Here is a 20,780-nt window from a genome sequence, read left to right on the forward strand (position 1 = left end):
TCTGTCTGTACACAGACTGCAGGAATGACAATGGAAGGCTTACATTCTCCCAGGAAAGGGAGGGTCTGAGATTCTATCAAGTCATCCCAGCATCCTCAGAGAAGAGCAATGGACACATTACCCTAGAACTTCGGGAGCGCTGAGCCCCTCCCCCACCCACTCCTACACAAGCTACAGGATTAACTATTGCCCCCCCAAGCTCCTCACTTGATGATGATGGTGGAGCCATTGAGCTCATGTACAAGGAAGGCTAGGACAGCAGCCTTCTGTTGGGGTGGCTGGGCCTGAAAAGGCTGGGTGCGCAGACTGTCACAGAAGGCTGGCTCCACTCTATATGCCATGAGGAAGCAGCGGAGTATCTCAGACACATTGTCTCTGGTCAGTGGAATCTCGGACACCTTCTCCCCCAAGATCTTTAGGGACTATTTGAAAGAAAGCATAATGGGAATAAGAAGGGCAACAGGACAACTCAAGCTGGATGAAGCTGGGAGAGAACTACAGAAAAGAATGAATGAGGTCAATGAGATGGCCCCGAGGAGAACTTGCCACTGAGTCTGACAAACTGAGTTCAATTCCTAGCATGCACATGGTGGAAGGAGAACTGACTCCCCGTAAGTTGTCCTCTGACCACAGACATGCACACGTGCACATACACACCCTAAATGCAAATTTAAATAATTCAGATTTGGAGAGATGGCTATTGCTCTTGAAAGGACACAGGGCTCACAACCATCCATAATCCAATTACATGGGACTCAACCCTATCTTCAGGTCTCTGGGGGCACCAGGCACACTTGATACACATACATCCATGCATGCAGTCAAACACTTATTCACATAAAATAAAAATAAATCTAAAAAAAATGTAATCCTGGCTGGCCTAGAGCTTGCTATGCCGAGCAGACTCAAGGAGGCCTGTCTGCCTCTGCCTCCCAGGTGCTAAGGCTAAAGGTGTGTGTCATACACACAGCTAAAAGAAATTTTTTTGTGAAAAAAAGAGAAAAACAATAAAAACTGCCAGGACATGGGGCTACAGAGATGGCCCAGCAATTAAGAACACTGGCTGCTTTTCCAGAGAACCAGGGTTCAGTTCCCAGAGCTCACATGGTGGCTCACAATAGTAACTCCAGTTATAAGAAACAACACCCTCTTCTGGTCCTTGTGTGAACCGGACACACATGTGGACACCAGGTATACAAAAAGGCAGGCAAAACACCCCTATCCATGGAAAATAAAATAAGGACAATTATGTAAAATAAGGACAATTATGTAAAATAGTTACTAGAAAAAGGTGAAAGACTACAACAGAAAACCACAAAGAAAGACAGAGAAAAGAACAAATGAAGCACAAACAACCAGAAACAGGAAGGAGCCACATCCCCACTGCTCTGGGCTGGGGGAGGGGCGACTGTTCAGAGTTCTCAGAGAGAAAGCAGAGCTCACCTGACAGTGGGAGGGCAGACCAGGGTCGTGGAGCGCAGCCTTCAGCAGCCGCACCAGCAGGTCTTGCACTTTGCCCAGGCTGTCACCTTGACACAAGAGACCCTCCTGCAGGACTCCCAGACTAGGAACATCTTTGGTAAGGTCAAAGCCTAACACTTTGCCAAAACTGTGCAGGAACTCCATGATGGTCAAGCAGTCTGAGAAAGCCCTACCGGACAATGTCAAACCAGGGATGCGTGTGAAGTCAGGCAGGGGCTGGAGAAAGAAATGAGAGAGCATTCTGTTAGATTACCAACAGGCACTCATCTGGGTACTCAGAGCTCCTTCTGTCAATACAAGTGTCCTCAGAACTGGCCCATTCATGACCCCTAATACCTGGTGATCAGCCAGACACATATCCTCCGTGGGCTTCTTCATCTCCTCCAAGATAACCTGTTGCCTCTGCCGCTCCTCCAGACGCCTCTGTGTGGCGAGGGTCTTCTCTGCTCTACAGACTGGTTTGGCTTTGGCCACCTCTTCCTTTGCCTTCACTTTCACCTTTTCTTTCTTTTCCCTCTTTACTTTGTCCTTCAGTCTTTCCTGCTTTGTCTTCATCTTTTCTTTCTCAGCCTACCCACCCAGGAGAGAGGAACAAGAGTCATAGATACCTGTCTCATCAGGCCTGGTATTAGTCCCTCCCAAACAAGAGTCCAAACAAAATATATCTATGACACTGTTTAGAAAATCTCTGTGGCAGCTTCAAAATCAGACTTGAGAGATGGGAATTTAGCTCTGTGGTAGTATATCTGTCTAGCATGTACAATGCACCCTAAAAAAAGAAATTAACCTTGGGACATATATACCTTGAGTTTCTTCTTAGTGTCCTTCTGCCTTAAGTTCTTGGTATCTTGTTTCCTCTTGTTTCTGGCCTGTAAACCATAAGGGAAGTCATTTCTCCTCAAACTCTGAAAGCACCTCTGCTTGGGCTAGGATTCAAAAACAGAAAAGGGTGCTGGGGAGGAGAGGTGAGAGATGGGATGATGAGGGATTGGCAATGGATCAATTCTCTCACTCTAGAGATACCCTATTTTTCTTGAACAAGCCCACTTTTCTAAATCAAGCCCAAGAAATTTCATTTAATGAATGTGTGCTGCTCTACTGAGGGTGGGAAATGGGGAAGGAAGAAAATATGAAGCTGGTTATAGAAAGTTAGCCCCTGCTGCCCCCCCCTCACCTGCCCTTGGACAGCGGTCTGACTCTCTCCCCGCTGTGCCTTCTGCCTCATCTTCTTTTTGCTCTTACTCATTTTTGCTTTATCCTCCTCATTCAGTGGTTCTATGAAGGCAGGAAGGAAACAGGGAAGAGGTGAAGTAGAAAAACATGCTTGGCATCTATGGCAGCACATGCCTATTACAAAGCTGGCTTCTCATGCAGCTTCATGAAAAAGTTTTATTTTGTTTTGCATTTGGCTTGTTTTTTGAGTAGACATAACAAATCATTCAAGTGATAGAGGTCAGAGAGGCACCTGCTCAGGTAGTTGTACATAGCGCTCAAACAGCAATCAGCAGCCCAGAAGCCACAGGCTGACTCCAACTGATGGAAGAGGCTACAACTGCAGAGTGCCTTTATGATCTGTCTCTTTCCCAGGCTATGGAGCAAGGGTAGCGATGCTCAGACTGATGTACACGGCCTGATTTTAGTGAAAGAGAGCTGAGAAAGGAACCCGGAATCTAAACTGTCAGGAAAGACGGTATTGATTTGTAACACTGGCAACCCAGTGTGTACAAGAAAGAGAAGGATAACAACTCAACACTGTCAAAGCCAGTGCTCACGTTCAGCTTCCACAGCTCACTCCACTAAAAGATCCAAATCAAAGTAGAAATCTGCAAATACCTCATTTTTAATTGATATTCTGACATAATAGTACCTATTCTTTCCTTTGTGGTACAGAAACATCATCATACATTTTTATAGCAACCTTCTATTATTTTATTAAAGTGAGATATGGGGCTGGAGAGATGCTCAGTGGTTAAGAGTTCTCACTGCTTTGCAGAGGACCTGTGTTCAGTTCCCAGCACTCATGACAGCTTACAACGATCTACAATTCTATTTCTCGGGGATCCGAAATGTTCTTATGACCTTCACAGGCACCAGGCACACATGTAATGCCTATGTGTAAAACATGGGAAATACACTGAGTTTGGGGTTTCAACTCTGGTAAACTAGGCAAGAGCAAAGTCCTAGGATTGGTCCGTAGCACAGGGAAAAAGATATAGACGACAGCAGAGCTGGAACTCTGAATGGAATTAGCAAGACTATTTCATCTTCTGCACACTGTACATGTAATGCTTACTTAGATAAATGCAATGCTTACTTAGAAAATTAGACATTTTCACTGGGTGGTGGTGGCAGATGTCTTTAATCTCAGCACAGGGGAGGTAGAGGCAGGTGGATTTCTATGAGTTCAAGGACAGTCTGGTCCATAGCCCAAGTTCCAGGACAGTGAGGGCTACACTGTCTCAAAACAACCCCCTCCGCCACAAATGAAAACATCACAGACATTTTCCCATTTACCCATCTGACTAAAATAGTATGTCAATTATCTTTTGGATTCAGGACCCTACAACAAAAACTATGGCAACTGCATGAATACAATTAGTATAAGCAAGGAGCTGGAAGATGGACAGGAAAAGAATGGAACTCTTCTCCTCTGGCATTACTCTATCTGGGGACAGCCCAAGGCTTTACCAGTAAAAGTAGCTCAAAGGAAGAAATTGCCTGGAAAAAGTGTAGCAAGTGCTAGGATTCTGATCATACCTTCTAAGGGGAGAATGAATTTAGATTCATCCTTTCAGGTGTCAGTCCCTCTTGGGAAACCCAGGTACCAACTGCAATTCAGCAACATTTTAAATACCTTGTGGAGGGAGCAGAATACCTGAGCTACAAGTAACACTGTACCTTGGGTTTCCAGTTTCTTTGGAAGTCGGCTGTCTGTTTTATTCAATAGCTCAGGAATTTTGACCTTCGGTGGTCGACCTCGGCCCCGCTTCACTTTTGGAACTTCCTTGTTCTTGGCCTTCTCATTATTTCGAGGTCGGCCTCGTTTGCCAGTAATTGCTTGAATTCTGGAAGGAATCTCCTCTGCGGATAACTGGACCCACTGCAAGCCCTACAGGAACAAGGACACTGGTGTTGTAAGGAGACAATCAGTGCAGGTCGCTAAGCCCTCTAAACTACCCCAGACTCCTTGAGCCGCCAAATTACATGAAAAGAAGCTATAATTTGTTCCCCAACTATTTAACCCTTGGGTCAGCACCTCTGGTGTGTCTCTTTCTTCAAAGAAATCTCCAACAGGCATGCGGGGACTGAAGCTGAAGTGCTCACGGCGGACACTGTGTACCACATTTCGGCTCAGGTACTGAGAGAGAAAGTGACATTAGTAAAGCCATAGCCCTGCCATGCCAGCTACAACACAACCAGAATAGGTCTCAGGACAGATGACGCCCGAAAAAGTCCTTTAAAAGCTACAAATGCTGTTACCTTGATAACTTCCGGAAACTGTTTCATTCTCTTCCCACAGGGGCCATAATACCAAGTCTCCCCCTGCCACCGATGGCAGCCCTTCTTGATGCGCACTTCTCTCCGCCACCTGCCAGAGAAGCACATGGGCCCTGCCACCAGGTCACACCCCTACCCACTCCCATGCCACCCAGGAGCCAAGCACACTGAGCAGATGCCCCCTCCATCTGTCTCACTAGCCCTGCACACACGTTGACCTACAGACAGTCCTGCATATAGAAACAGCACAGCACATGAGCTTGACAAACAGGCTCACACTACTTGAGCAAATACTTCAGGAAGAAAACAATATACAAGATGGCAGCTATGCACAAAGATCTCCACCCCTCCTTTTTATGAAGCTACTGAATGAGCAGCTAGAAACTCTTAATAGCCCTGGCTCAGGTGCAGAGGAAAGCGTAAGAGTAAACTGGAAGCTGACGCCATGACCTAAGTAGGGCAGGTTAAGTCAGCAGCTATGATCTGAGCAGTAGATTATGACAGCCAGCCTATCCTCATCGCCAATGTTGCATTAGTACTAAGACTTGGTGACAACCAGTAGACCAGAGTGGTTGTGGGGTGAAATTAGGAAGACAGTTATTTCTAGAAGGTCTTCGATGATAACTGGTTTGGTCATTACATAGTTACCATTCCAGAGCTTAGCTCTCCAGAGAGCAATAAAACAATTACATCACAAAACCACCCAATTCATTGGTAGAAAGTCTCTCTTCCCCACTGCTATCCCTCTCTTTGAAAACAGTTTTGTCTAACTACTTGAGCCTTAGTTTGGAAAAGGATCTTTGATCAAGACCAAGTAATCAGCAGATGAGTAAAGAATTTATTTATGAGGGAAGACAGACCCTAAGAAAGGGAAAATTGTAGCCAGGAGGTGGTGGTGCCCACCTTTAATCCGAGCACTCGGGAGGTAGAAGCAGGGGGATCTCTGTGAGTTCGAGGCCAGCCTGGTCTACAGAGTGAGTTCTAGGACAGCCAGGGCTACACAGAGAAACCTTGTCTCAGAAATTACCCGAAGAGAGAAATAAGAAAGAGGAAACTTGTCGAGAACAGTCCAGCAGTTAAGCACACCCATTGTTCTGCCAGAACACCTACACCGGTGGCTTCACAACAGCCTGTGACTCCAACTTCAGGGACTCTACACCCTCCTCACCGTCCTGTACTCCATTCCCAACTCTCCCGCATCTAAGAGTCACTCCTAGGCTTGTTAAGGTCAGTGCATGCAGCAATCTGGAGCACTTACCCGTGCTGGAGGGGAAGACGGACCTCTTCTGGAGTAGCGATGCGTCTCTTCAGTACATCACCTTGAGGGAAGACCAGAGGTAAAGGTCAAGCAAGCCTATAGAATAGAGCTGAGCTGGTGGCACAGCACTTGGAGGAAGAAGCATGCAGAGCTCTGTGAACTGGAAGCCAGCTTAGTCTGCACAAGATCCTGTCGCAAACAAACTTTTTGTTTGTTTGTTTGTTTTTGAAAACAGGGTTTCTCTGTAGTTTGAGTCTGTCCTGGAACTAGCTCTTGTAGACCAGGCTGACTTGAACTCACAGAGATCTATCTGCCTGTCTCTGCTTCCTGAGCACTGAAAATTAAATTAAATTACAGGTTAATAGGAGGGATAGATGCAGCATGTGACATAAAACTTTTGTACAGGCCAGGTGGTGGTGGTGCCTTTAATCCCAGCACTCAGGAGGCAGAGGCAAGTGGATCTCTGTGGGTTCAAGGCTAGCCTGGTCTACAAGAGCTACTTCAGGACAGGCTCCAATGCTACAGAGAAACCCTACCTCAGAAAGAAAAAAAAAATTGTAGAAACCAGGCAGGGACAAAACAAAATCTGGACACTTACCACTACCAGAAACTGTGACAGCTTCTCCAGTGGTCTCTTCTAACCCAGCAGAAGCTTCTGGAATGCTGCTGCTGTCTTCACTTGCTTGGGAAACTGTCTGGAAGGCGGGTGCTGGAGAAGGAGCAGGGCAAGCTTGAGGAGAGGTCACTGGAGCTGTCAAAGAGACTTCTAAAGAGGCTGCTGGGAGGGAAGGGGAAGGAGCTGGGGACACTGCTGGGAAGATCGTAGGAGGGACAAGTGAGGAGGCTGCCGGAGAGGCTGCTGGGGAGGCTGCTGGATGTAGCTCAACAGTAGGTGGTTGGTCAGAGGCTGGCTCACTCAGGGGATGTGGGAAGCCTGAAGACTCAGGCCCCATTTCTTCCTGTTCAGAGTCACTGCCATTATTCAGATCAAAGCTGTTATCTAAAATCCAAAGGATAATATCAGTAAAAGAAAATGGTAGAAGAGTTTATTCAATCAAACCTACACTACGGTAAACAGTTATCTTAAAGGCTTTTAGTTAAAAAAGAACAGTAGCTCTAGGGACTGGAGCTGTGGCTCACTGTCTGCCCTTTCAGAGGGCCACTGTTTGATTTCTAGCACCCACATGGTGTTACCCTTCTGTACCTCCAATCCCAAGAGGTTTGAAACCCTCTTCTGGCCTCCAAGGGCACTACACATACTGGAACACTCATACACATAAAATTAAATTTAAAAAAGCAGTGCTAGCTGGGCGGTGGTGGCACACGCCTTTTGCTCAGGAGGCAGGTGGATCGCTGTGAGTTCAAGGCCAGCCTGGTCTACAAGAGCTAGTTCCAAGACAGGTTCTAAAACTGCAGTGAAACCCTGTCTCAAAAAAACACAAAAAAACCAAAACAAAACCAAAACCAAAATAGTGCTGGCTCTTTCCCTGTCCCAAACATCTTTGAAGTTAAAGGGTAAAGCTGGTGATGGCCATGGTCAGCACCACAGAGAGAAACAGCTTCTCCTTAAGATAGAAAGGCCTCTGGCCATCTTTTCTTTGACAACTCCTAAGCCCCTCGTGTTTTCCACAGAGGGCAGAGGTCAAAGTACAATGGATGCTTTTTTTTAAAAAAATATTTATTTACTTATTATGTATACAATATTCTGTCTGCGTGTATGCCTGAAGGGCAGAAGAGGGCACCAGACCTCATTACCGATGGTTGTGAGCCACCATGTGGTTGCTGGGAATTGAACTCAGGACCTTTGGAAGAGCAGGCAATGCTCTTAACCACTGAGCCATCTCTCCAGCCCCAATGGATGCTTTTTTATTCCCACTAGACAGCATCTCATAGTCTGTCAGCATGACACCGGTACACACTTCCCATGTTAAGGGCTTAGCAATGGAACACATGCACTGTTTTGCAAGGGAAGACTTTTATTTCTCCTACCTCTCCTCACTTACCTTGTAGGACAGACTCCCCTAAGACAGGTGGAGAGGTGGGGCTGACAAAGAGAGAGGCTGCCGTTTGGCTGTCGTCTGCGAGCAGACTGAAGGCAGCAGCATTATTGAGAGAAGGGCAGTCGAGAGCAGAGATCACAGGGCTGTCCTCCAGAGGCAGCTTGTCTTCTGCACCCATCAATGCTGTGTCATCTATCCCATAAAGTCCTCCACTCACGGGCTCTGCATACGGGGGCGAAAAGAAATTACAAGCAGAAATTAGGGGAAAAAATTAACAAGCCACATTTCCTTAGTAAATACTAGCCAAAGCAATATCCAACTCTAGTTTCTAGGGTCTGAACTGGGGAAGCAGGGAGGAAATAAGGAAGGGTCTCAGCTCAAGCTCAGAGTTGACTTGAAACCTGTTATGTACTTCGCAGGATGGCAAAGCCTCGCCCTCCTACCTCAGCAACCCCATTTAGCATTAAAAGTAGGGGACAGAAGACTGTGAGAATGAAGGCAAAGACACAGACTTTGTATCTATCCATCGATCCTTGCAGAAATCTAGCATTTATCATAAAATTGGCCTTGGTTTTATATTTAATTGGCAAATGTTTCCTTTCTAGTTAGTTAGAACCCAAATAGCCCAACTGTGTGGCAGTTACAGCCTATTCAATGAATTATTGCATCCAAGGGCTCTTGGCCAACTGGAAGACAGAAAGAGCCTGGGAAATGAACCAATGCATCTGAGTAAAGCCGGCTCAGCCAGCAGTAAGACTATGGTTTGCTAAAGTTTTATCCACAAGTCAACACCCCAGATTCCCTAAAACTTTCCTTAGGTTTCTAACTTGTCCAGATCACGGGTTAGTCACCTTCTGCTCAGGTAAGCAGGAAAGGAACACACCCTCTAAAGCCTACCTGGTGCCAGCGAGTCAAAGGGCTCAAGAGAATCTTCACTGAGGATTGGAGTGTCTTCCAGTTGATCAGGAAGATGTGAAGGATCATCTAAACAGCTCACCGTGGGATCAGGAACCAGGACAGAGACTTCTTGGTGTAAAGACTCCACAGAGGAGACAGAACTATTGTAGCCACACATCTTTAATTCTAGGTAATCCCAGGAGAGATCAAAAGTCAAAATTTGTGCCTTCGATTAGCTGGTTATAAAAATGTGTTCGGGGGGCTGGAGAGATGGCTCATCAGATAAGAGCACTGGCTGCTCTTCTAGAGGACCCAGGTTCAATACCCAGCACTCACAAGGCAGTTCACAACTGTCTGTAACTCCAGTCCCAGGGGATTCAACACCCTTACACAGACATATATGCAGGTAAAACACCAATGCACATTAAAAAAAAATAACAAATCATTAAAAATGCTTTAAAAAAAAGAAAAGAAAAAAGTGTTCAAGCAACTCTTTCAGGAACTCCACAGGCACATGGCGTGCACTGTTCTTTCCTAGGAGCCCTTTCCCCAGACACACCAGTACTAAAATCTGTGTTACAATATTCTCTTAGTAAGCTCTAACTTTAGTCAACATTTACTGCTAGTTCTAAACCAGGAACGGACCCTATCCAGTATCTCATGAGTAGAGAGATGCTGCTAAAACCAATCTTACATCAGGCAAAGGGGAAGATGGACAGTAAGGCTGAGACAAGAACCCTACCACATATTTAGCTATTTTTTCCAACAAGTGAAACAGAGAAAATATTCTTTGACTTTTTTATAGGGCAGTCAACCCTTGCAGTGAATATGAACTACAAATACAAACTAATAGTTTATCTATTTTTAGGGAAACAAAATAGACTGCCACATAAATATTAACAAACAAAACAAAACAAAAAAGGAAAGAAAGAAAAGGAGCTGAACAGACACGCAATGGTGCACTCTACCTACTGTGTCCTCACCTTACTAAGTCAGTCACTACTAGAGCTGAGCACTTCAGCAGTACCTAATCCTGCCACAGTTAAAATAGCCTCATGGTTTCAGTGCTCACCACTCATCTGCTTTAGAAGCCCCTACTCCACCCTATCTCATTTTTGTGTCCCAGGCTGCCTCCTCCTGCCTCCACTCTCAAGGGCTGAGATTATAGGCATGTGCCAGTATGTATGATGTTTGCAGGGCTGGAGGTAGGTAGAACCCATTCATGCACGCTACTAGCCACTAACCCATTCAAGCATACTAGCCACTGAGCGACATTCCTGGCCTAAGAGGTCATTCTTTTCTTCTTTTTAAAATTTATTTTTATTTTGTATATGCATTGGTGTTTTATTTGTATGTATATCTGTGTGAGGGTGTCAGGTCCCCTAGAACCAGAGCTACAGATAGATGTGAGCCACACGTGGGTGCTGGGAATTGAACCCAGGTCCTCAGAAGAGAAGTCAGTTCATTTAACCACTGAGCTCCAGCTCCCCAAAAAGCCATTCTTGATGCAGTATGTGTTTGGGCTGTTTCAGGCTTGCCCATCGCCCACCTGCCCTCTCTTGGGCAGCAGCTCTGCAAGAGCTTGAAATAATTTGCACTCCCACTCTTGAACTGGTGCTGCTGCCACAAAAACACCAGCCACTTGGCTCTGCTAATCACCAACATGCAAATCAGTCTCTACTGCAGAGAGCTGGAAAGACAAGTTTTCCTCACCCCAAAAGGCCACTGGCCCCCATGACCGCACTTTCTCTCTCCACACCCACCCAGCTCACAGACCCAGTTGTACCTGGCTGCTCTTCCTCCAGTTCCAGGCTGCCTACCAAGCCAGTGCCATTTTCCTCCACAACTGAAGTCAGCTCTTTTTCTGCTGCCTCATCAGAATGGATCCCATTGTCTACATCCTGGGAAGGTGCAAAGGTCTGGATACTAGATCCCAACATTGGAGAAGTCTGTGGGGAGGTGAAAAAACTTGGAGGTCCATTGGGCATCACCTCAAAATTCTGGTCAGGAAAGGAATCATATAGCTCCTGTGAATCGAAGTTAAGCCCCATGGGACTCTGGGTGCCATTGGCCCAGAACTCTTGGCTCCCAGCTCGCAGATTAGTGTTGTGACTCGGGGATGAAGGCTGTCGGCTGCCCCCAAGGATACCGTTGAGTGGGTACTGTCCCCCAGGGAACTGAGAAAGAAGGGGTGGGTCCTTGAGGTTGTTGCTGGGATTGGCAGGTGGGTACTGTGAGTAGTTCCAAAGACAGTCGTAGGCCACGTTAGGGTGCTGGAGGTGTGAGGTGCTGGAGGAGTGGGGAGCAGAGTTCAAAATCCCTGAAGTAGTAGTGTGAGATACAGTAGATAAGCCATTAACATTCACATCCCCATTCAAACCTGGCAGAAAAATAGAAAAGAGTCAGCTATGAATATATATGCAATAATGCTACGAAATAAACCTCAAAAACAGTGACGGGACTCCTCTGTTAACTTCAGGTTTTGGGTCTCAAGGGAACACTAAACCTGGATGTTCCCGTGTGTAAGCTTAGCACTGCTGCTGAGACAGATGAGTAAGGGGCTAGGGAGTGGCCTAGGTGTGCCACAGGAGCTAGTGGCAGCCATGGATAGTGCTGCTGCAAGCTTTCTACTACATGGAGCTGCACACTGGTTTCCTACAATGACTTTCCCGCCCTCATTCCTTATGGGAATTCTTTCCTGCGGGGGGGGGGAGGGTATGACTGAATTTTCCAGTTCCCAATCCCCTCTTTCCTTAGTGCCTATTTGGCCCTACAGTGGCACCAGAAGGGACAGCCTCCACCTCACTGGCACATGCAGATCCAGCACTTTGTGCTGGGCTAAGAATAGAATTTGCAGTCACCACAGTGACAAAATTCCAGCTCAGAAGGCTGGGTTTAGCCCCTCCCCATAGCCCCAGGAGGGTAATATGGAGTAGGTAAAAATCTTTGCATGACCAATGCTGCAAAATACAGCTCTGAAAATAGCCATCTTTGAGTTTGCATCAGACAACAATTATCGGGACCAAGATACTAAAGAAACTTCAAGCAGGTGTCTGTGTATGGGGGGAATACTACAGCAGGTAGGTGGGTACGTATGTGTGGGAAAGTCCAATGAAATAACCGGGCTTGCATTCATCTGCAAGTGCCCTATATATGAAAGAAGGGAAAGTAAGTACAAGACAGATGAATTTTTCTACTGCAAGGAAGGAGAAAGCACATGAAATTCTGCTTCTATGCAAATTTAGAGAGGAAACTGACAGAAGACTGAAGCAGGACCGCCACCACGGTGTTCAGGTCATCCCTGGCTAGAGTAAGTCACTACCCCAGAAGAGAAAAGGAAAAGAAAAGAGGTGTCCACAGCAGCACTTCCAGAGAATGAAAGCTTTCTAAGGAAGCACTGCGCCCCTCACCTTCTGTGCATAGCAGTTCGACTGCAGGCCTTCCCTGCTGCACGAGTTAGAGCATGACCTTCGCCCACCTCCCTCACCCATAGTCCAAACCAATCTCCTAATTCTTTAAAGCAGCTCCAGAGAGCTTAGCGTGTAACAGCAGCTACCTCCTTTCTGTTCCCAGTAGCCAGGGAACAGGACTGACAAAAGAGCAGGCTAAGATGAAGAAGCTTCTATGTTTTTTCTAATCTTCTAGAAATCCAAAGTCAAGACAAAAAAAGCAGCTTCCATAAGCCCTTATAACTTGTTCTCAGAAGTTTGATTTCTCCCTAGCAATTAGTAAGTTCTATGGATTTATTTCCTCTGTCACTACCTGCCAGGAAAGAGTTGTTGTGGGGTAGCTAGCCAAACGTAGATCTCAATCGCTGATCTAAAGAAATGATGTCATTCCCTTCCCAGGTCTTAAGGCCTCCACACTCACTTTTCCCTTGCTGGGGGAAGTTCATGGGAGACCCGTTAGTGTAGAGGCCCTCCCCTGATGAAGGAGAGGGTTTCAGTCCTGAGGCAGCTGGTGCAGGGGGAAGGCCAGTAAAGTTAAAATGGTCATTCGCTTCCATTTCTGCAGGAGAGAGAAAAGGAAAAATACTCATGGTTAAGCGAGGTTGTATCATCGAGGAAGTGCCCCTTCCCATTTCTTTACTAACCCTTCAATTTAGGGGTGCTACGAGAAGGTGCAAGTGGAAAAGGAGAAGAAAATACAGCCTTAACGGGGTCAAAGACCCAACTGTCAAGTCAAACACGGTACCACACCTATAAACACAGCACACAGCAGACTGGGGCAAAGGATCACAGGTTTAAGGCAAACTTTTACAAACTGTCTAAAAGCAAGTTGTTAAGACAGGCAGACAGAGAGATAAAGTTAACTATCAGTGATAGAGAAAAGTAAGTTAGTGTGAAAAAACAATAAGCCTGGAAGAGCCTAACCTTATATTAAGTTCTACCCGATTAATTGCTGGCCCAGGATATAGTCTTCTCAGACATTAACTCTTTACTTTAACATTAGGGTTAGGATTTGAGCATTTTTTTAAGATTAATTTTTTAATGTATATGTATGTTTTATCTGCATGTATGTCCGCATACATATATGCGATGCCCAGAGGCCAGAAGAGTGGAGTGATTCCCCTGGGACCAGAGTTAGCAGGCACTGTTGGCTACCATATAAGCGCTAAGAATCATGCCCAAGTCTTCCAGAAGAGCAGCCAGTGCCTATTAGCACTGAACCATCTCTCCAGCCCCACATTTGATATTCTTTATCCTTTTGTTATCACCCTGGCCATGGGTCTACTCCCAGGGGCCACAAAAGTTGTCAAAATCATCTTTATGGCAGAAAGCTATGGATGCAAAGTTATTGGGGAACATTATTTTAAGGTGTGTGACTTTTGTTTATGCTGCATTTGTTTATCTCTTTAAAGGTGTGAATTTTGGCCTGTCTAATAAAGAGCGGATGGCCAACCATGAGGCAGTAGCAAAGACAGGCAGGGCTGGCAAGCAGAGAATATAAATAGAAAGGTAAATCTGGGAGGGGAGAGAGTGAGGAGCAACAAGAGAACAGGGGTGGAGGACTTCAGGGGCCAACGACCCACCCACCCACCCAGCCACGGAGTAAGAGTGAAAATAAGATACAAAGAAGTAAGAAAAGAAAAAAAAATCTCAGAGGCAAAAGATAAACAGGATAATTTAAGAAAAGCTGGCTAGAAACAAGCCAGGCTAAGGCAAGACATTTATAACTAAGAATAAGCTGTGTGTATTTATTTGGGAGCCAGGTGGTAGGCCCCTCAAAAAGCCAAAGAGTAAAAACAAAACAACAGCAAGTCAGGCAGTGGTGGCCTTTAATCCTAGCACTTTGAAAGCAAAGGCAGGCAGATCTCTGAGTTCGAGGCTAGCCTGGTCTACAAGAGCTAGTTTCAGGACAGGCCCCAAAGCTACAGAGAAACCCTGACTAGAGGGAAAAAACAAAAACAAAAAACACAACACACAGTGTTAGCATGAAATGTATACTTGATGTATATACTGTTTCATTACTATTCTGCTTTGACAGAATCTCTTTATGTAATCCAAGTAGGCCTTGTACTGTGAATCCTTTTCCCTGAGACTTCCAAGTACTGGGATAACAGTGCCCATTATTTTCTATCTATAGCCCCAGACATAAAAACACTAACAGCCAGGGTAGTGATGGTGTGCACCTTTAATTCTTGTACTCGGGAGGCAGAGGCAGGCAGATTTTGGTGATTTCAAGGCCAGCCTGGTCTACAGAGCGAGTTCCAGGACAGGCTCCAAAGTTACGAAAAACCCTTTCTTGAAAAACAAAAACAAACAAAAAACCTCTAATGTAATATAATGGTTTGAAATATATACATTAGCTGGGTGTTGGTGGCCCACGCCTTTAATCTCAGCACTTGGGAGGCAGAGACAGGCGGATCTTAGTGAGTTCAGGACCAATCTGGTCTACAAAGTGAGTTAGCTAGAGCTGTTACACAGAGAAACCCTGTCTCGAAAAACAAAACAAAACAAACGAAAAAGAAGTATATACATTATACATATGTGAAACTGTAAAGTTTACTGGCTCACTGAGGAACAGTATGGCTAAAAGCCTCAATATTTATTGAATATAGCATGATATATTACTAGAAATAGTGAGAAATGAAGGCCTTGATCAAAATAAACTTAACTCTGATAGACAGCACCCAGGAGGAACAAAAGCAGAAACAAAAATTATTGGAAAAGTCTGACCTGCTATTTGCGATGTACTAGTGATTATTAACCTAATATGTGAGACTATTTTTATACAAAAAAGTTCTTGGATTATGTTAACAGCTTCTGGAGGGCATAATAACTCACAATGAAAGCTTTCTTTTTTTCTATTTTTGTTGAGACATCACACAAGTGAAATTAAAATGGTCACAGCCCTGGCTGGCATCAACTCAGAAACCTGCCTATCTCTATTCTTTTTTTTTTTTTTTTTTTTTTTTTGGTTTTTCGAGACAGGGTTTCCCTGTAGTTTCTAGAGCCTGTCCTGGAACTAGCTCTTGTAGACCAGGCTGGCCTCGAACTCAGAGATCCGCCTGCCTCTGCCTCCCCAGTGCTGGGATTAAAGGCGTGCGCCACCGCCGCCCGGCTGCCTATCTCTATTCTAAAGTGCTAGGATTAAAAGCATTCGCCATCACACCCAGGAGTCAGAAAGCTATTTTTATTAAGTTCCTCAACTGAGGAAATAACCAAACCTAGGTAATATTTTAATTATATTTTTTTAAAGGATAAATAAGTTGGTTATGAAAACATGATCACTGGTCAACATATACCTGCTGTCTGTCACATGCCTACAAGCCCAGTATTCAAAAGACTAAAGCAAGAGGATCAAGGTTCAAGGACAGACTGGACTACACAGTAAGATCCTATTTCAAAGCAAGCAATCATGGTTTATGAATATGTTATATACTGAAAAATCAGACACCACTCGGTTTATGTGTCAACAGTTTACACACATACACACTAGCTGTTCCATGTTTGTAGGCACGAGCCATGGCATGTATGCAGAGGTTAGAGGATAATGTGGGGAAATCATGTCTCTCCTGTGGGTCCCAGAGACTTAATCCAGTCCTCAGGTCTGGCAGCAGGAAACTTGACCTAAGACATCTCATCAACCTCCACAACATAATTTTGAATATAAAATATAAATCCCATGTAGCAAACAGCATGATAATTCTAGAATTTTATAGTTTAGATATCATGATTGTCACAGTCAATTTTAACTAACAGAAATAAAATAAAAGCAATTTATGTTCTACTTAAGAGAGCAGTGAGGTGGGGGAGAGTTAGGTTTTGTTTGCTTCCTTTTTTGTTCTTTAATTTTTTTCAAGACAGAGTTTCTCTGTGTTGTCCTGGTTGTTCTGGAACTCACCCTGTAGACCAGGCTGGTCTAGAACTCAAGAGATCTACCTGCTTCTGACTCCCAAGTACTGGAATTAAAGGCTTGAGTCACTACAGCTAAACTGTTTGTTTTTGAGACAATCTTCCAGGTAGTCTTGAGTGGCAACAACTCACAGCAAATCTCCTGCCTCAATTTTCTGAGTACTGAGATTACAGGCATATGTCACTAAGCCCAACTCAGAAGTTTTTAGTATTAATTTATCTTTCTTATACAATGTCCCAGGTTCATTCTAAAATTACAGTAAGTGCTGGCAAATAGCTCAGCAGGTAGAGGGGCATGCAAGCCAAGCCTGTTGACCAGAGAGAAACAACTCTCAGACTGTTCGCTCCTCTACACGCCTGCTGTGACACCTATCCACCAGGAGGCACAAGTGCAGACATGAACACATACGCATATACACACGCCAACGTAAGTCGTGATCACGTCTCACTTTTGGCTAAGATCAAGTGTAAATTAAGCAGCAGACTTCAATCTGCTACACATCCATGAAAAATCCAATCAACAATTCTCTACAATCTCTCCAGTCCCTTTTCCTTTTTTTTAATATATATATATATTTACTATGTATGCAATATTCTGTCTGTGTGTATGCCTGCAGGCCAGAAGAAGGCAATAGACCCCATACAGATGGTTGTGAGCCACCATATGGTTGCTGGGAATTGAACTCAGGACCTTTGGAAGAGCAGGTAGTGCTCTTAACCTCTGAGCCATCTCTCCAGCCCTCCCTTTTTTTTTTTAAATTAGTTTTTTAAAAATAGGGTCTCACTATGTAGCCTTGGCTAGAGTGGAACTCACTATAGCCTCAGAGATCTGCATTTAATCTGCTAGGATTAAAGGCATGCACCACCATATCCGGCCCCCATTTTCTTTTATGTATGTATATGTTTATGTGTGTCCATATACATGTGGATCAGAGGACAACTTCAGAAACACCACCAATCTCCTTTGGGTCCCCTTAATGGCCTGAAGTATATCAATTAGGCTAGACTAGTCAGCCAGCGAGCCCTAGGAGCTCAGTTTCTACCTTTCTAGTACTAGGATTACAATCATACAACACCAAGCCTGCCCAACATTTTACTTGGTTTCTAGGGATCAATCTCAAGTCCTCAGCCAGGCATGGTAGACTCGAGGTTTTTCATCCCAGTACACAGTCATAGCAGAGGCAGGTGGAGCTCTATGAATTGAAGGTCAGTCTGTTCTGTTTCATAGAGTTCCAAGCCAGCCAGGGTTACACAGTGAGATCTTGCCTTTAAACTAAAAAAATTCCTATAGAGGAAAGGCCCCAATCTCTTGACTTCTTTCCTACAGTGCTGTGGTAGGGACTAACTCCAGTCTAGTGCACACTAGGCAAGGTATACCATCCTTAGCAGACTTTTGACTAGCTATCCCTTGCAAAAATAAGGCAAAGGAATAGAGAAGTACTGACAATATTAAAAAGCCAATAAACAGCTGGGTTGTGGTGGCTCACTTGGGAGACAGAGGCAAGCTGATCTTTGTGAGTTTGAGGCCAGCATGGTCTACAAGAGCTAGTTCCAGGACAGGCTCCAAAGCTACAGAGAAACCCTGTCTGGGAGGAAAAAAAAATCAATAAACTTAGTTCTAAATTTAATGTTCTAAACAGATTTACACACTCAAAAAACAAGAGTAGTTCTTAAAGATCCTTTAAAATTAGACTGAGGCCGGGCGGTGGTGGCACACGCCTTTAATCCCAGCACTGGGGAGGCAGAGGCAGACGGATCTCTGCGAGTTCGAGACCAGCCTGGTCTACAAGAGCTAGTTCCAGGACAGGCTCTAAAGCCACAGAGAAACTCTGTCTCGAAAAACAAAAACAAAAACAAAACAAAACAAAACAAAAAAACAACAAAAAAAAATTAGACCGAGGACGTTAGCTCCATTGGTAGAGTAACTGCTTAGCATGCACAAAGCCCTGAATCCTATTCCTAATACCTAGACTGGCATGGGTGTATACACCTATAATCTCAGCACTTAGTGAGTAGAGGCAAGAAGTTCAGAAGTTCAAGGTTATCTGTGGATATATTCAAAACCAGTAAGAACAATTTTTTTATATGAACTAAAGGAATCATATCGTAACCTGGTTTTCTGCCATAGTTCTTACTTCACTGTCAAGAAAGTTTCATGTAGTTTCCTGGTACAATATACTTCCCTACCATACACCAAGTCCTGCATCACAAGATATTGTGATGGAGAAGGGGCTGGAGGGATGGCTTAGCAGTTAAGAGTGCTGTTTCACTTGTAGAAGGCTCAAGTTCAGTTCCCAACCACCTGTAACTCTATTTCCCAAGGACCCAGTGCCTTCTGGCCTTCACAGGCACCAGTGCCCATGTGCACGTACCCACAAACATATATATGTTAAAAATGAAACAAATCTTTTCTAGAAAAGAGTCTTGAGGTGCTGGAGATATCACTCAAAAGCTAAAGAGCACCTGCTTCTCTTCTAGAGGACTCAGGTTAATTCCAAGCACCCATGTGGCACCTCACAACCACCTGCAATTACAGTTCCAGGGGATCCAGGCACAAATATAGCACACACACAAAAGTGCAATCAATACATGCATATAGATTTTTAAAAAATGATCTTGATCCCCAGGATTCAAGAAAAGAAAAATACATCTGGAATTGGATCTGGTTGTGTATCCTGTAATCTTAGCTAGATACAGAAGATTGAGGCAGAAGGATCCCAAATTAAAGGACTGCCTTTTGGGCTAAAGGAATTCAAAGCCAGCCAGAGCTGGGTGTAGTGGTGAGCATGCCTTCAATCCCAGCACTCAACCACAGCAGAGGCACTCGGAGCTCAGTGAGTGAATTTGGTGAGAGCCCGACTCAGGAAAAACAAAACAAAAACAAACAAACAAACAAAAAACTTTGCAAGGCTATCACCCCAGGCCAAGGATACAATACTCTAAGTATTGTTATTGTATCTCTTGACTTCCCCTTTCCTACAGTGCTGAAGACTGAACTCACGGCCTTGTACACACTAGACAAGCTATACCATCCTTAACAGAGGCAGGGGCAAACTGATCTTGAGTTCAAGGCTACCCTGTTCTACATTGAGTTACTCAGGACAGTCAGGGCAATACAAAACAGAGAGGCCCTGTTTCACTAATAAAATAAATAAAAGCAAAGCTGGCCTGAACTATATGAGATCCTATTGCAAAATTAAGAAAAAAGGGGAAAGAAAGAGAAAAAAACCCAGAAAATCCCTCTATATTCTAAATTAAAAAACTCACATTCCCGTCTCTTTACACACCACACACAAGATCAAACCCTCCATCAATTAGTAACTTTTACATCACTCTACAGTAGACTAGAGCAGCTTGGCTTAATTTCCTCAAATGTGAAAAAAAAAAGTTATCATCAGGAAAACAGGCACACCTGATTCTATAATGCTGAGGCTTCCAAATGAACCTCTCGGAATCTTCTAGACTTCTGAGAAGGTGAGGTCAGTCCATCTAATTCTCTTCACATTACCTGTTTTTCTTTTTAGAAACAGACTTACAAAATGGACCACAGGCTGGGTGGTGGTGGTGGTGGTGCAAACCTTTAATCCCAGTGCTCAGGGAGCAGAGGCAGGCAGTTCTCTGAGTCTGAGGTCAGCCTGGTCTGTATAGTTCCAGGACAGTCAGGGCTACCTTGTCTCTGAAAAACAAAAAACAAGCCGGGTGGTTGTGGTGGTGCAGGCCTTTAAACCAGGCACTCAGGATGGACAGGCAGGCGAACTCAGTGAGTTCAAGGCCAACTCTGGTCAGCAAAGCTAGTTCCAGAATAAAGAAACCCAGTCTCAAAAACCAAAACAAAGAAACAAACATAGAATCCTTTGGGATAGGGTGGTGGTACACGCCTTTAATCCCAGTACTGAGGTAGAGGTAGTCAGAACATTCTGAGTTCAAGGCCAATCAATGATATACCAGAGTTCTTGTCTTAAAAATCCAAAAATAGCCGGGCGGTGGTGGCGCACGCCTTTAATCCCAGCACTCGGGAGGCAGAGGCAGGCGGATCTCTGTGAGTTCGAGACCAGCCTGGTCTACAAGAGCTAGCTCCAGGTCAGGCTCTAAAGCCGCAGAGAAACCCTGTCTCGAAAAACGAAAAACAAAAAAAACAAAAAAAAAAAAATCCAAAAATAGCCAAACAGTGGTGGCAAACACCTTTAATCCCAACACTTGGGAGGCAGAGGTAGATGGATCTCTGAGTTTGAGGCCAGCCTGGTCTACGGTGTCAGTTCCAGGATAGGCTAGGGCTACACACTGACA

At 44.7% G+C, this 20,780-nt stretch overlaps 1 protein-coding gene across 6 annotated transcripts in view; it reads right to left on the minus strand.

Annotated features, from left to right (window-relative positions):
* Positions 1–20,780, minus strand: part of Baz2a (bromodomain adjacent to zinc finger domain 2A) — a 36,524-nt gene that overhangs the window by 6,160 nt on the left and 9,584 nt on the right. For all 6 annotated transcript variants that reach the window (XM_038314905.1, XM_038314904.1, XM_038314907.2 and 3 more), the window contains 14 exons: positions 13,006–13,143; positions 10,922–11,515; positions 9,136–9,321; positions 8,242–8,460; positions 6,837–7,238; positions 6,239–6,299; positions 4,963–5,071; positions 4,739–4,840; positions 4,381–4,591; positions 2,657–2,757; positions 2,286–2,351; positions 1,819–2,052; positions 1,444–1,698; positions 208–422 (listed from right to left, as the gene is read on the minus strand). In XM_038314905.1, the coding sequence (XP_038170833.1) occupies positions 208–422; positions 1,444–1,698; positions 1,819–2,052; positions 2,286–2,351; positions 2,657–2,757; positions 4,381–4,591; positions 4,739–4,840; positions 4,963–5,071; positions 6,239–6,299; positions 6,837–7,238; positions 8,242–8,460; positions 9,136–9,321; positions 10,922–11,515; positions 13,006–13,143 (2,893 nt within the window). The remainder of the gene's footprint in view (positions 1–207; positions 423–1,443; positions 1,699–1,818; positions 2,053–2,285; positions 2,352–2,656; positions 2,758–4,380; positions 4,592–4,738; positions 4,841–4,962; positions 5,072–6,238; positions 6,300–6,836; positions 7,239–8,241; positions 8,461–9,135; positions 9,322–10,921; positions 11,516–13,005; positions 13,144–20,780) is intronic.

The sequence above is a fragment of the Arvicola amphibius genome, chromosome 17 (genome assembly GCF_903992535.2).
Source record: "Arvicola amphibius chromosome 17, mArvAmp1.2, whole genome shotgun sequence".
NCBI classification, from domain to species: domain Eukaryota; kingdom Metazoa; phylum Chordata; class Mammalia; order Rodentia; family Cricetidae; genus Arvicola; species Arvicola amphibius.